General features: G+C 52.6%; 1 protein-coding gene across 1 annotated transcript; it reads right to left on the bottom strand.

The window, feature by feature from the left end:
* Window positions 1-1,819: 1,819 nt before the first annotated feature.
* On the bottom strand, window positions 1,820-6,077 carry CDKN1B (cyclin dependent kinase inhibitor 1B). Its single transcript, XM_087767116.1, has 3 exons — window positions 5,052-6,077; window positions 4,337-4,467; window positions 1,820-3,096 (listed from the first exon to the last, which is right to left on the bottom strand). The coding sequence occupies exons 1-2, from the start codon at window positions 5,524-5,526 to the stop codon at window positions 4,346-4,348; spliced, it is 597 nt and encodes a 198-aa protein (XP_087623242.1). The 5' UTR covers window positions 5,527-6,077; the 3' UTR covers window positions 1,820-3,096; window positions 4,337-4,345.
* Window positions 6,078-16,193: the final 10,116 nt, after the last annotated feature.

Here is a 16,193-nt window from a genome sequence, read left to right as displayed (position 1 = left end):
GGAGGCGGGGAGCGGCGGGGGGGGGGCGGCCGGCGCCGCTCCCCGGGGGTGGTGCGATCGCGGCGGCTGCGGCCCCAGGTGAAAGCGGCCGGGGCGGCCGAGCGAGGTGGAAAGCCCCATCGGCTGCCACAAAAAAAAAAAAAAAAAAAAAAAAATTAAAAATAATAATAACGTGGTTGATTTTGCAGCCGCTCTCCCGGGGCGGGGCGCTGAGGGGGCAAACCCAATCCCTACGTGATGGAGCACAGGCTGGACCCCGGCCGCCGCCCTCACCCCCCCCCCCCCGCCCGGCCCGGGGGCTCCGGCGCCGGCACCGACCCTGCCCGGCCCCCCCGCGCCCTGCCCACCCCCGGCGGCGGCAGCGGCGGGGACCGGCCGGCTGGGGGAGGCGCCGCTGCTTATTTTCCATCGCGATCACTTTGTTCGTGCTGGAAGAAAAAAAAAAAACACTACTTTTTTTTTTTTTTAAATTTTCATGAGGGTTTTCCACGTTTACCGGCCTGAATTGCACACACCTCCCGCACCCCCCCCCCCCCCCGTGGGGCGGCCTGGAGTCAAACTGGGGGAGGGGGGCCGGGATACGGGAGCGTACTGGGGGAGGGCGGAGGGCAGGGTGTTCGGCGATCCTTTGCAGCCGGAGGAGAAGTCCATTGCAGACGCTGGCCGTGCCCGTTCCCTGTCCTCGGCCCCGGGGTGCTGTCTGCCCGGGTCGGGGGGGCTGAGATTGGGGGGGGCGGCCCGGGGGGGTGTCTCTCCCCTTTCCCCGTCCCTCCCCAGCGCAAGGCCCGCACAAACCCGAGTTTTCGGGGAGGTTTCAGAGGGAGGGCGAACCCAGGCGCGGCCGGGATAAACAACAGGATCGCGTTGCACCGGGGAGGGGGGGAAGGACCCGGGCTGAGCGCGGGGTGAGACTCGCACAGGGCCGTGCGTGTCCCCCCCCCCCCGCCCCCATTCAATTCATTTATGTATGTATTTATGTCTTGTAAGCCCTAGGGATGAGAACTCTCCTCCGCATCGCCCGGGGTGGAGGGACGGCTCCGGGAGGGACGGGGACGGGGCGCCCGCACCTCGCCGGCCGAGGGCGGCGGCGACGGGGCGGCTGCGGGGCCGGGCAGCGCCCCCCGTCCCCCGGTGCCGTCCCCTGTCTCCGGCGGTGCCCGAGCGCCGGGCATCCCCGGGGCGGGTGCGGGGAGGCAAGGCGGCGGTGCTGCGGTCCCACCCGGGGCCGGGGCGGGGTGGGGAGGCCGCTGCCGCGCCGGTGCCTGCAGCAGCATCGGCTGGGACGGGGGTGTGCGAGGCGCCATCTTTGTTAGCGATAGACGCCGTCGCGGGGGAAGATCGAGCGGGCGGCCAGGCAGAGCCGGGGGTGCGGGGCACCGGCACCGGCACCGAGCAGCCCCCGGGGGCGAGCCCGGAGGTTCCCTGTCTCCCCGGCCCAGAAGCGGCAGCGGTCCGGCCCGGGAAGGCGCGAATTTGGGCTCGGGTTTTAAGCCTTACGAGTCAAACAACCAAGTGCGAGAAATACCTCCAGCTACGTATCCCCCCCCCCCCCCCCCCCCGCAAACAACAAAAAAAATATCGTGACAGAGGAAATCCCACTGTTCTGCATGAAGGGAGCACGTTATTCGCGATTAGCACAGAGGAGAAACGACAGTGGGGCACTAAGGGTGAAGAGCCCAAGCTGCGTTCCTCACTTTCACCTGCGCCGGAGACACGGGCAGAGATACCCAAAGGAAACTTGCAGTTTTTTCTTGAAGGAGCCTTGTTTCCTCCTGTGCCAGGCTGAGGGAGGTTGAAACACACACTAATGAAGAACATATTTCTTATATATGGCAGTTTTCTTTATTGATTGCTTGTTGTGAAACAATATCAATCTGGATTTTTTTTTCCCACACATTACAAAAAAAAAAAATATTAAATTGGCTCAGTCTGCAATCCTTTAAGCACAGCCATATTAATTATCAGAAAAAGGAAAAAAAAAACCCAACAAAAAAAATAAAACAAACAAAAAAAAACCCTCTAAAAAGTCTACCAAATAGAGCATTTACAAATGCACAAAAACATGCCACTTTGGCTTTATGGGGAAAAATATTGTCTTCTAGATTAAAAAAAATCTTTTAACATAAATAAGTTAGTATAATTTCTCAGTGTCTTTACAGAGTTATGTACACAGGTACACTTCAAACTTTTTTTTTTTATTTTTACATACAGGTACACAGGCAATGTAGAAATACTGTTTAAAGATGTAGTATCCCTTTTCCCTCACACACAAACACTTCAGGAAGTGGGTCAGATCAGAAAACAACAATATTCGAGAATCAGAGCAAAAGCCCTCTAGATTAGGTTTAAAAAAAAAAAAAAAAGAAACAGGAAATCAGGCGATGTAACAACAGAATGATTTTACACAGCTTTTACAGGCATTCAAATTTGCTGTATGGATTTGAGGTCGGGGCGGGGGGGGGGAACTTTTGCTACGACATAACGGAATCATCACAGCTCCCACCTCTTCAGGTTAATGCAGTAGGAAGAAATTTCACAAGCGGCCTGTAATAATCTGCTCTGAGCAGGGTTACCACGATGGTACGTTAAAAAAAGAAAAAGAAAAAAAAAAGGGGGGGGGAGAAAACCACAGCAGACCCACTTAAAGGGACAATACATCTTTAAGTAATAAAAAACCTACACTGCTTCTCTTCATACATTTCTTTGCTTGCTAGATTGTGAAAGCAAGTTCTAATCGGTCACCCTCTTCCACTCCCTCCCCCCTCCCAACAAAGTTTATGTGCTACATAAGGTAAAAACTATATACACAGGTAGTACAATGAAGCAAATAAGGAAACACCTAATTGCACAATGCTACATCCAATGCTTTTAGAGGCAGGTCTTTTAAGAGTGCCTAAAATTTTAGTGTTATTGTTTGCCTTTTTTTTGTTGTTGTTGTTTTTGTTTTGCTGCTGTTGTTTTTTCAGTGCTTGTACAGGACCTCCATCCCACGGAGATCGGCGATATGTATTTTCGTTTCCACTACAACTTTACATCTTCCTCGCTTCATCGCCCCCCCGCCGCACCCGATGAAGGAGGACACGCACATCCTCCGCTCTGCAACGGGGGGGGGGGGGGGGAAGAAAAGAAGACGGGGGAGGGAGGGAGGGAGAAGGCGATTAGAAAAACGTCGAGAAGAAACGCCATCCGCCGCGCAACCGGTTCAAACCGACGCCGCATCCCCGGGGCGGGCAGGCCCTGCCCGGGCGGGGCCCCCGCGCTGCCCGCAGCCCTGCCCGCCGGACCTCGCACCCTTTTACCCCCTCGCCGGGGAAAAGGAGGGCGGTGGGACCCCTCCTGTCCGCCCCGGGGCTCGGCCCGGCCTCCCCCCACCCCCCGCCCCCCCCAAACAAGCGGGCGGTAGCAGCGGCATTTGCATGGCCACGCAGGCTGACGTGCTCCTCCACGGCTCACCCCAGCGGGACTAATTTGTTGCAACTTCTCCTTTACAGCTTAATCTCTTTCTGCACAATCGCAAATCGTGTTTGTAAACCTCGTTCCTAACCTCGGCCCCCAAACCGCCGGCGCAATTTACCAACTCCCTCCGCCCCAGCCCTCGCCTTAAAACAAAACAACAACAAGAAGGGGGGGGGGGGGGGGGGAAGGCACAACCCAGCTCCCATTAACCCGCTCTCTTCCCTTTGCCAGCATCTAAAACCAAACCAAAACAACTGGGGGGGGAGGGGGGGGGAAGAAAAAAAAAAAAAGAAAAAAACAACCTTGCCTAGCTCAGATTTTAAAGAAAGTGCCCGGAATCCCCTTAGACCCAACTTCTTCACTTATTTCTGTCGGGGTGGGAGGCCGCCGCGACGTGCGACGGCAACGCTGACATTGTAGGTGAAAAAGCATCGGGGGGGAGGGGAGGCACACACACGGGGACCCCCCGAAATCCCTCGTCATCTGACATCATGCACCAGCCGCGCTGGGAACGCCGTCCCTCCGCCCGCACGGTCCCCGGGAAAGGGCCCTTCCCGGTCCCGGGAGCGACGGCAGGGCCGGTCCCAGCGCGGCCGGGGCTCCCGCCCCAGCCCCAGCCCCGGCGACGCTGCGGAGCCCGGCGCTGCGCTTCGCCCTCGTTTCGTTTTGTTCAAGCCCTGCTCGTCCCACCCCCGCCCTCCACCGCAGACCCATCCCCGAGCGCTGGGGAAAGGCACCCTTCCCCGGAGAACAGACCCCGCAGCGAGCCCGGGGGGGACGACGAAGCCCTCCTCCTCCTCTTACAGAAGCAGGGCACCCCCTCGGTCACCCTTTCTCTCCCTTGTTTGCATCCTAATGCCAAACCCTAAAGGGAACCTACCTAAACGGTTTACGTTTGATGTCTTCTCGGGCTTGATTTCTTGGGTGTTTGCTCCACTGAACTGGCACTGGGGGAGTCTTCTGAAACCTCTTCTTCTGTTGTGTTGGCTCTTTTATTTTGAGGAGAGGAATCTAGGAAGGGAAAATTAAAAACAAGTGTGTGGGGGGAGAGTGATATTAAAAAATTGTCCTTCCAGATGTTTGCTCGGCATCCAGGGGGGGTAGCTGGGGCCGGGGGGGAGAATATTCCCGGATCCCCATGTCAGCTATCGGCTACGTGAAAGCGAGCAGGGGGAGGGGAGATGCGCTTCTCTCTAAGAGATCCAAGATTCCTGTTTTCGGCTAAAATCCCTGTCCGTCTTTTGCCTTAGCGTGAGCCTTACGAACCTCCTCCCACCCGGGCAGGAGGCCGGGTCCCCGCAGAGGGGCGGCGAGGGGACGCGGGGGGGATGATCCGCGTCCCAGGGCTTCCCCTCGCGAATCATCATTTAACGCGGGACCCCCCCGGGTCTGCAAACAGCACCTGGGCTCTTTTAGGGAAAGCCTAACGGGGGGTGGGGGTGGGGGGGGGTGGTACAGGGAGCTGGTGCCCAGCGGGGCACAGCCCACGGCGGTCCGGCCACGCGTGGCCCGGGCGAAGGGGCCGAGCGCCCCGGCGCTGACACCAGCGGCGGGAGGCGGAGAAGAGCGGTGCCGCTCCCGCAAGGGTACGTTACCATCGGCGGCAGGTCTTTTCCTCTGCCCAGTGCACTGCTCTGCAAAGTCCGTCTGGTTTTCAGAAACATCAGTCTTTTGATCTACACAGTGAGTGTCCTCTGAGATTCCCTGAGAACCGACAACAACCACGGTTTGGCAATTCCCGTTTACATCCAAGCTCTGGCGGCCGGCGGACTTGCAGACAGCTTTCAGTAGCCTGGGGGGTCTGAAGTAGAAGTCGGGCGAGCTCCCCTTCTCCACGGCTTGCCACTCGTACCTGCCTTCCAGCGGCTTGTGATTCTGGAAATCGAAATTCCACTTCCTCTGGCATGCCTCCTCCATCTCCTGGCGGTGCTTCTTCAAGTCCCTGTTTAACTCTTCGTGATTCACCGGCCCGAAGAGGTTCCTGCAAGCTGACGGCTTCGGGTACTCCGACTGCCTGGCTTCCATGCGCTCCAGGGTAGGGCTCCCATTAGAAATACGGACGTTTGACATCTCCCCCCACCCTCTTTCTTCTGGCGGCGGTTGTTTTGCTCGGTGCTCTCCCCCCCCAGCCGCCGCCTCCTCCTCCTCCTCCTCCTCCTCTCCGCCTTTTATTTCTCGGCGCTCGGCGGCTTCGCTCCGCGCCTCCCCTCCGCGCTGCCCCGCTCGCCGGCCCCGCCTCGGCCCCGCTCGCCCTCGGCCCGCGGAGAAGGGGCGAGGAGGAGCCCTTGCATAAGCGCCGGCCCGGGGATGAGCCCCGAAGGCCGCCGCCGCTGCCGGGGAGCCCCGGGCGGGTGGAGGAGCGGTGCGCGGGGGGAGCGCCCAGGCGGGGAGCGGCGCTGCCCTCCGCGGCCCCGGCTCCGCGCTGCCCCGCCGGTGGTGGTGGTGGTGGTGGTGGTGGTGATGATGGTGATGATGATGGTGATGCCCCCGCCGCTCGCACCGCCGCCGCGTAGTAAAAACGAGACGGAAAAAAACAAGGCGAGACGAGCCCTTTTCTCGGTTGCCCAATATGGCGATTGAAGGGAGGCTGACGAAGAAGAAAATGATTGACAGGACGAGTCTATTTAAACAGCCCGGCCGAGCCATTGGTTACGGCGGCGGGCACCGCCCCGTCGGCCCGGCCCTGCCTCGCCGCCGCCGCCGGCTCTAAAGGTGGCCCCGGTCGGGCTGGGCCGGGCTGGGCCGGGCTGCAGCCCCGCCGAGCCGAGCCGAGCCGAGCCGAGCCGTGCGACGGGGAGCGATGGAGGCGAGAGGGGCGGGAAGGCACCGCGCTGGCCGCCTTCCCTCCGCCAAGCCCGGGCCCGGCGGGATTGGTGCCCACCGCCCCCCCAAAAAACCCACCCCATCCCGTTGCTTGCCCGAGAGGCCTGAGTAATGGTGGCGGCTGGCCGCATTTTGACTCGTTCCTATGACAGGAGTCTCCCGCCGCTCTGATTTTCCCGGGTTGGGCTCTGGCGATGCAGCCCCCCCGGTGCTGGGGGCAAGCTCGGGGCTAGCGGCGGGGCTGTCCCCCGGAGAGACAGGCACCCCGGCCCCATGGCACCCCGACCCCGCTGGCTGCAGAGCCGGGCTGGTGGCTCCCAGGGATCACCTCTTGCTGCCTTCTCGGCAGAGAAAGGACTAGGTGAAGAAATGGCTCTAAAAAAAAAAAAAACCAACAACTCTGCAGTGATTTCAGATCTCAGCAAGCAGGGGAAAGAAAACAAAAGCATTCGTTTTTCTCCTGTTTGTGTGCTCGGGAGATTAGATGACAGCCAGGGATTTTCTAAGCAACTTCCTCGGATAGCCACAGCAGGTACGGTGGAGATAAGAGCAACACAGTGCCCTCCTCTCTGCCCTCCTTGTCCCCAGCCCCTTCCTCAGCCATCTTCCCTCACCAGGCAGGGCAGCCCCCTCAGTGCCTTGCAGGACGCTGCGGGTGCTCTCAGGTGCTGAAGGTTTTGACTTTTCCAGGAGCCCAGATCCAGGGCCTGAATCTTTGGGGGGCTGGAGCCTCTTCACACCAATCCATCTGGGCAGGTCTCCTCTGCAAGCAGAGCAACCCTCTCCAAATTTTGCTTCGGGGGGGGGGGGGGGGGGGAGGGGCACACCAGTGACAAGCTACCTCAACAAGGCAGGGGTCAATACAACTGGGTTTAACTGGCTGAGAGAAGAGTCAACTGGTTTGGCCTTGAAGACATGGAGCTTTTACCCTTTGCTGTACTTAGACACACAGACTCCGTCAGGCTTGGGGTCTACAGTTTTGATGGGCCACCGAAATCTTCGCTGCAGTTGCTCTTCTGAACTGATACGCTGAACCCTGCACACACTGGAGAGGGGACAAAATTATTACACAGCGCTCAAGCCCGGGCCACAGCAGTCTGCTTGCCTTCATCAGCCCCAAGGCAGTAGCGCCCGGCCTCCGCTCACACCACTCACCCGAGTAATCTCAGTATCACCAGACCCGAGTTCAAAAAAATGATGTGCGCAGGCAAGAAAAAGAATAATACAGATGAGATTGGTTTAAAAACCACAAGGTTGAAATAAAATATTAGCCATGTTATTTTTATTTGTTTGCCGGGTTTTTCAGCACTCAGAAGTTGTTTTCCAAATCCTCTCAGCAACCACAAGTTCTAGCAATTCACTTACAGCAAATTAAAGCTGACATTCTCATGTCTGCAGGAGCTGAGACTTTTTTTCGAAGTTGCAAATCCATGATAAAACTGCGTCAGCTGACAAAGCAGGGCCTATTCATCTGCTTTATTTGCAGGATTTCATCTTCATTTCTCCAGGCTTTCCTGTGTTTGACTTCCATAGCCACCAGCAAGGAAGTGCCATTTCGGACTTCTCTCCACTTTCTCTGCCAGGTGTGGGACACTTGGCTCGTTTTGTTGTTCTACACAAGAGAGTCGTTGTAGGCTAAGAAAGTGATCTGCAAAATATGTCCGGGGGCTCCATGAAGATGCCCAGGGCTCACCCTGCTGATGGGGGCAGGCCTCCTGGTAACCTGCTGCATGTCCCACCGGTGACTCCTTAGATCAGGAGTTCCCAGTCTCTGTTCCCTGGGAGTCACCGCTTGTCTCCCGAGTCCACAAAAGAAAAGCAAACCCCTTGGATTACGACATTGTACCAGAGTAGAAACACATAGCAGGAAAGAAAAATAATAATGGAGTCTAAATATTGGAAAAGACTGCATGCCTCGCAGGTAAACAGCCAGGAACGTGACTGCAGTGGAAAAGAGCACTGATTTATCCACGGCCTTTGGAAAAGAAGAAACAAGTTACTGTAGGACAAGAACCTTCTGGGTTTTTTTGTTGTTTATACCACCCCTAGCACAAGAGCCTGAGACTAACCCCCTGGATGCTGCACAAGTATACTGAAAACGAGTAATTAAAGGGGGGGGGGGGGGGGAAGCATCTGCATCCCTGGAGCATCCAGAGCCCCGGAGCATCCGTGGCCAATGCCGCGCTCGGGGGTCCCGCTCGGTCCCCGCGGCTTTTTCGGTTTCCCCCCACCCCTTGTCCCCTGCGATGCGGACTCGGCAATCCACCTTAAATCGCTTGGGCTGCACAGGAAAAAAAAAAAAAAAAAAAAAAAAAAAAAAAAAAGCTGTGTCTGCAGCGACCTTGCCATGATCTAAAGTGTTTTGTTTACAGTCAGGCACCCCCGATGGCTGCAGCAAATCGTTGAGAGAGGCAGGCGCCCGCCCGTAGTAGCAGCGAAGCGTGAAAAAAAAAAAAAAAAAAAAAAAAACAGGAAAAAAAAAATACTAGAGAGGCTCTGGAGTAAGGATCTGGAAAGATCAGAGCGCCATCGTCTTGCAAAAGAGGGGCACAGCAGCGGGGATGCGGATTTCCGCGGGTTTGCGCGGCCGCGGAGCGGGGTGGGGATGGGGAGCGGGGGGGCGAACTCCGAGAGTGACCCCAAATCCTCCGACAGCCACTTTTTCCTCGCTCTGTTGCCGTTTAAGCTGAAGGTGCAGCCAGTCAAAAATGGGAAGAAAGGATTAGAGAAGGAAGGGAAAACAAAAAAAAACAACAACAAAAAAACCCCAAACCCCAAACAAAACTTGGAGGAGTGAACCGGGAAGGAGGGAGGAGTGTTTATGGGGAGGTCTGTGCGAGGAATGTCCTGGCTCCTCTAACAGCCTCTGAACACCCTGTCCCCTCTCTTCCCAGTGCCCTGCTCCTCTCTCTTGTTTGGGCTTTTCCACTGGCAGAGCTGCTCGCTGTTTTTCTTTCCTCCAGAACCGCTTAGGCAAGCTTCCCGTCCTCATTTTGGCCACCCTCCTTCCCCAGCACTTTATAAGGTTGTCGAGTGAACCTACAAAGCACATCTGAACCGTACACATAAAGGGGCTGGGTTGTTTGGGATTTTCAATATTCCCTTGCGAATAGCAGGGAAATTGGGAATAATACCTAAGCTGCTCCACAGGATGCGTCTTCCAGAGTTGAGGATGAAGGAGGCAGGGGCACGGTGTGACCCATTGGAAAGCTGGAGGCTTGAGGAATTTGCTTTTCGCCCACGTCAGCTGTTACTGAGCTGATGCTCTTTCTCCACACCTCCCGTTTTTCAGGCTAAACGCTCATTTTTTTCAAGAGATGTGGGGTGAGGCTGCCATGAGATTTGAGGTGCAGGCCCCGAGAATTCACCTAAGTGCACTGGGGATATTCATAACGTGCTGAACAGGAGCCCTTCCCTTCTGGGCAGGATTAGGGCCCGGGGAGGTTCAGCAGCGGAGGCCGTCAGGGAGGAGAGAGGCCTCTGCCATTTTAGCTTACAAAGGCCCTGGGATATCACGCAGCAGTGCCCAGCACCGGAGCAGTGCCAAGGGGTGGGCTAGGAGACCCCAGCCCCTCTCTGCCTGCCTCGCTGCAGGGGCAGGGTGCAGCAGCTCAGCAGGCAGCATCCCTGCCAGGGAGCTGCTCCTGCCGCTTGCCCTGCCTGTAACCCCCTTGCTGCAGGCAGGAGGGCTCAGCGCAGGCAGGAGGCAGGTGTGCTGCCCGCGCCTCGGAGAGAGGGTACAGCTAAGCAGAGTTGAAGACCTTTTGCTCATTTGATGTAAACTCTAGAGGGAGCCTAAGGACAGAGATCAGGCCAGCGCCAGGACCCGGCCTCCCTCCTGGCAGCATCCCCCCTGCCCCGGGGTGCCCCCCCCGGCAGGGTCCCTGCTCTCATCCCTGCTGCCCTGCACTTTTGGGGGGCTCTGCTCTCTGTTTCCCTTGCTGCAGGTGGAGAGCAGTTGTGCCCAGGGATGTGGGCCCCATCATACACCTGCAAAAGCCTTGGATGGGATCAAGGTGTGAGGACCAGTTCAGGAGATTTTGAGCCCTTGAGAGGGTGCTGGCTGGGGGAACAGCTTAGGGGTGCCCTTAATGGGGTTTGTTTTAAAAAGCAGGTAATCTGTCAGAACTGCCTTCTCTGCAAGGGGCTGGACCATCTCACCATGCCCTAGGGCAGGTTATACAAACAGTTGTGTCTGAGGAAGATGCAGGTTAAATTATTAGCACTCAAAGTTACTCATTCTTCTCTCTCTGGGGCTCTCTGCTTGTCACCAGCCTTCCCTTGACTTGCTAAAGGAGCAGTCCTTCTAAACTGACCCTGATTTTATCTCAGGGAAGAATCTCCTGGGATGGTTCAGACCACTTTGTTTTTCATTTTGCCTGAAGTGCAAAATGAGAGCGAGGTTAAATTGCTCTTGAAGCAGGTGAGGCTGGGAGTGTCCTACAGCCAGCAGCGATTCACCCCTCTGGGTAATCAACTTTTCCATTTTCACACCAGGGACAAGGAAGAGGATGTTCCTGTGCAGTTCCAAAAAACATACACACACACACGCACATGCACACTTATGTTGAGCTATCCCAGCAAACAACACTATTGTGGAGATGGGGCTTAAATCAGTAAAATGATTACTTGCTGTAAACTGGCCTAATTTCCCCAAACAAAACACACCATATGAACAAAAGCATTTTCAAGCCAGTATAACTCCATCTGTGTAAGACTTCCCATTTAATACATCACATATCCCTTTGTCAGAATAGCAAATTTTTGACATGAGAATCTTAACTAGAGGCTTCTTGTGGCAGCTAAATAGCCTCCTCTCCTCTCCTCTCCTCTCCTCTCCTCTCCTCTCCTCTCCTCTCCTCTCCTCTCCTCTCCTCTCCTCTCCTCTCCTCTCCTCTCCTCTCCTCTCCTCTCCTCTCCTCTCCTCTCCTCTCCTCTCCTCTCCTCTCCTCTCCCCTCCCCCCCCCCCCCCCCCCTCCCCTCCCCTCCCTTTCCCTTTCCCTTTCCCTTTCCCTTTCCCTTTCCCTTTCCCTTTCCCTTTCCCTTTCCCTTTCCCTTTCCCTTTTTTCCCTTCCCCCCCGCCCCCCCCAATCACAATCCAAACCATACAAAATATTTTCAGGCACAAATAAATGGGACAAAGCCCTCCAGTCCACTGAGCGGTTGACCTTTACGGCAAAAGGAAAGGCCCTCGCCTAGGTGGCAGCTGTACCTCAGGCTGAAGGCAAGCCCCGCTCAGGTGAAACACTTCGGGGAGCTCCAGCTCCAGGCGTGCACCTCTGCACAGACCCCGTAAAGCCTCCAGCAACACTTTACCCCCTCCCCAGGGTACGGTGAGGATTAACTGCTTCGTGGTCGTAAAGTCCGCTGAGTACAGCAAGTGCGATGGAAGAGCTACGTAGTAATAATAATGATGAACTATTACCGTTACTATGAGATTAAACAGTTTTCCAGCCACTTGCTCCTCAACCTATGCCTTTAAGAAAGTTTCTCAACAGATGAATTATATCCAGTGGAAATGAGTTGTTCTGTTTTTCTGCAAAGCCCGAAGTGAACCTTTCTGGGAAGGGGATGATATTTTGTAGCAATGTTTTCTCAAGTACAATTCTTTAGGTTCCCAAGTGATGACACATTGTACAGCAACGCTCTTGGCACAAGACCTTCATCTGTGAGAAGGGACACTGGCCCCGTTTCTTAAAGCCATTCATTAAATAAAAACACCCTATGTCATATGTTATTTTCCTCTGAAATGTTTAAAGTTTTTAGTGCATGAAATCATATGGCGCCTGGATTATTTTTTTTTTTCCCGAATGCAGCGCTAACCTCTAACTCAGTTACTGAACACTGTTGGAAGATCTTGTTATTTTTCGTTAGTGTTGTGTTTTGTTTTCATTTGGTAGGACCCCAGCTTTATGCAATAGGCTTTTTCAGAAATACAGAACTATGTAAATGTGATGCTTACAACGGACCACAAAGAGGCCGCTCACCAAAAAAATAACCTGACACAAAAACATCTGCATCTGTAACAATTTTAGGCATTCTAGGTGCTATTTACATGAGAATCTAGCCCAGCTTTTTCTTTTTTTCTCTCCCCCCCAGTGGGCTATATTAATTGCCTTAGGATCAAGAGGTCTACAAACTTCTTCCTTATATAAACAGAGAAACTGGTCTGGCTACTTTCTAAACCCTTTAAGGGAGATGACCCATCCCACCTAGCAAAATGATGGCATTAAGTAACTGATTACTATCAGGGCTTGAGATCTGAGTTCTGGTTCTGGCTTCCCTGGGTCACGTTATCCACATTGCTGCAACTCTTGGCACCTACATTTCTCCCCTCACAATTTCCTATCTGTTTAGACTTTAAGCTGTTGGAAAGGCTCTGTTTGTACAGTACGGGGTACAGTGGGACTTCAATCTCAGTCAAGGTCTCTAGGTGCCAGGGTAATTACAAATATAACAGTACCCACTACATTTCATGCTTACCATTTCTTGTTCATGTTAATCAACCCAGCAAGGGAATTGCACAGCTCCAGGATGCAAAAGCCAGGGCATTAACCTACAGTAATGTGATGTTATTACAGAGAAAAATTGAAAGTGGATTCTGCAAGCATCTGGCAACAAGAAAATCGTATGAGGTAGGTGACAGGCACTTCAAGACAAAAGAAGCCTTGTCATCCCAGTGTCTGCACACTGGAACCAAACACGGTCTTTTGGGGGATACCACTTAGGAAAAAAAAACCAACCCAAGGACCATCTCTAAGTTGATCTTCTCATAAGCAACCTGCATATCAGGTTCAAAAGGATCCCCCTCTTTTCTCAGCCTGCTAAGAATTTGCAGCCCAGTTGCCAGTAGCCAAATTTGTAACTCCTTGCTCCCGCCCAGAAATGCTCCACCACCATCCATCCCCACCAGTGGTAGTCCAGCCAGTGCAAGAGCCTGCTGAGCCCCATTACCAATGGGCTGCCATCAGTGCTCCTAACCCTGTTCATGGCTGATCTAAATCAGCCATAACTAAAGTAGTAGAGCAAGCTGACAAGCCAAAAGGCAAAAATTATTTCACTGAAGCCAGTCTATTTCAAAATGCACCAGAGCCATGATTTCAGTTGCCTATGAGAAAGATGGAAAAAGAGAGCCCTTGTATTTACCAGCATGTGTTCTGGGTTTCCCTCAGAAGGAGTTAAACATTTCTCGGAGCAGAGGCCTAATCTGCTGTGGTTTTTGACTCTAACAAGCTGCCTGGTTACTCCCTTTGTTCTGGCTGCCAGCAGCTAAACTGGGACATCTATTCAAAGACAAGTACCTGAAAGCATTACTTTAAAGGATTTGTCACCTTGTTATCTCCAGTTTGAAAGGCTTTTTGAGAACAACTTCCACTCCAAACCTTTGCAAAGGACAAAGTTAGCATTGCAAATATTGTAGTTTATATTTAATAGCTTACTTGAATGACCACGACAGAACATAGCTGATACTATAGAGGGCCAGGCAATTCTCCTTTTCTGCTGTTGCCCCCCACCCCAAGTCTGCAACAGGTGGGAAATCACAGAAGCAGCAAACACTATGGTCTGACTCAGTAACTGCTCTTCGGATCCCTATAATGAGGTCCTAAAATAAGTTCTTCTGTTCCTGGTGGTCTCCAGTACTCCCAAGCCATGTGCAACCTCTCAGAACTCCTTTGCCCTTCCAAAACAACCAAAACTACCAAAAATTAATCCAAGCCCTCATCTGGCCTTGTGGTTGTCTGAACACTTTTTGAGCCTACAGCAGCCCATCGTTTCAAGAGAGCCTTAAGAACCTGAGAGCAGCCAGAGCTTCTCAGGCCAGTGGGGAGCCCTTTCTAACATGCTCCTTGCAAGTCTTCAGAGCAAACTATTAGACCTCGCTAGACCCTTCCTTCAGGTTGCCTCACTCTGCCGTGGTTGGTTTGCTCAGCCACAGAGTTAGAAACAAAAACCCCAACTCTCAGCACTCAGCAATCAAAAGAGGCTAGTCAGCCACCCACCAGGCCAAATTAAGCCTGCTGAGAACTCAGGGCCAACTCCTCAAAGGCATTCAGGTGTCTAAATGCCTTTGAAAACCTGTCTCTAATGCTCTAGAAGATGGTTGGCAATAAGCCTTCTCAGGGTGCCTGGTGGGAAGAATGGAGGTTGGGCTCTAATAAGTACACAGCTCTGAGGGTGCGAGGTCGCTTCAGGGTTTTAATAATGCTGAGGTTTCCAAAAGAATAAGTGTTGGGGTTCTTTTTAATGTCTTCTGCTTTTTGAGACTTCCTCCTTATCCACAGGTACCAGGAACTCATTCTATTGGAAAGGAAAGATTCAAAACAGTAGCATGGCTTCAGGACCACGAGCTTTAAGACAAAAAACTAATCAAACAGCAAAATAGTGAGAAGTGCTTACGCTGGGAATCGAGGTCTACTTTGGCTACACAAGTGAAGGGCTGACTTCAATTCTGAACATATGATCTGGAGAAGCATTTGGGAAGACTTTACAAAGCCAACTAGCTTTGGTTCAAAGCTGCTGAAGTCCTATTTTTGAGAGTGACTTTAGCACTAGGGCACCTCGACTTCATTAAAACTGTGCAGACTTCCAAGGTCATGTTCTCAATAATAATTACAGCAAGATCATGTAGCTACAGCATTTTTCTGCCTGTGAAAATTGTTTTGATTTAGTTGAATTGATTTTAGGTTGATACTACCCCTTCTGTGGATACTCCTAAGAACATTTTACAATAGCTATTTATTTCTTCTTTCAAATTGTTTATTTTTGCAAGGGTGATTTAGTGGAATCTTTCAGTGAGGACAGCAGTATCTACTACAGCTTTCTTGTCTCCCTGCGAATTATTGATAGAAAAAACTGATGATAATGCTAATAAACTGTTTATCTTTTGTACATTCAAATGTCAGGCATCTGTAGCTTGGGCCCCAGGGGCTGGTTATTTCTTAACAATTTTATAGAGTTTCTATTTAATTAATAAGTAATGTGATTCTTTTCCTTTTCAGCTTCTAACAAGCGATAACAGCCTATACTTCAGAAAGTCAAGTATGATGCTTTCTTTTCCCCAGTAAGTACTTAGCTCTAGGCCTGGAAAAGGGCCAGAGCACACAGGGACACTGTTCCACAGTAACATTTTGTACCTTATTAAAAAAAATAACAACAACAACAGCCGACTCTCACATGAAATAAAATGTCTTTCTTTTCCTCCTTCCCTTAACACACAAATATTCATTTATTCATTATACTTTCTGTATAAATGCCTGCACACATACACATTCACACTGGATTTTTCTGCTGAACAAATGATGTGTTAAGATGTCTTGTATTATTTTTATGAATTTAGTTTGGCTTACATCAAGCTACTATGAAAGATCTCCCATCTCAAAGTCTCTGGGGCAAGGGGTTTCTGGGTGATTGGTGGTTTGGATTACTTCAGTTTGGGGGTGCTTCTCTTAAAAAAATCTGCAGAAACCCATCACTTTTAAGGTGTCTCATATTGGGCACCTTAAAGCTGAGAGACTGCTAAGTCACTCTGGAAAATATTGGCCTGGAAGACTTCGCCCATCTGTGCAAATACACCACAATCCAATTAAACCAGCAGACTTTGCAATTATTTGCAGATTTCCACAATCTGGCAGCAGCAAGCAGATACAGTCTATATTGCATAAGTGAGTTGTCGCAAGCCAGCGTGCCCCACAGCCTGACAGAGCTCCCCAAAAACCTGGAGGAGAAGTGGATGGCATGGTGTGGTCTGAAGATGGGCATGCACTGCTCCTCAGCTTCAGGGGGGCTGCAAAGGGATGATCTCCAGCCCTAAAAGCCCAGCGACCCACAGCTGAGCTCCTGGCCCCGGCCCCAGCAGGGCATGGTTAAACATTACAATTTGCTGCACGATCCCCTTCACAACTTCACTACAATGT

The sequence above is a fragment of the Nipponia nippon genome, unplaced genomic scaffold, assembly GCF_047370975.1.
Source record: "Nipponia nippon isolate SJK-2023a ecotype South Korea unplaced genomic scaffold, ASM4737097v1 scaffold_3, whole genome shotgun sequence".
NCBI classification, from domain to species: Eukaryota; Metazoa; Chordata; class Aves; order Pelecaniformes; family Threskiornithidae; genus Nipponia; species Nipponia nippon.
Note: the sequence above shows the minus strand (reverse complement) of the source record. Positions and strands in the feature narration are given on the sequence as shown.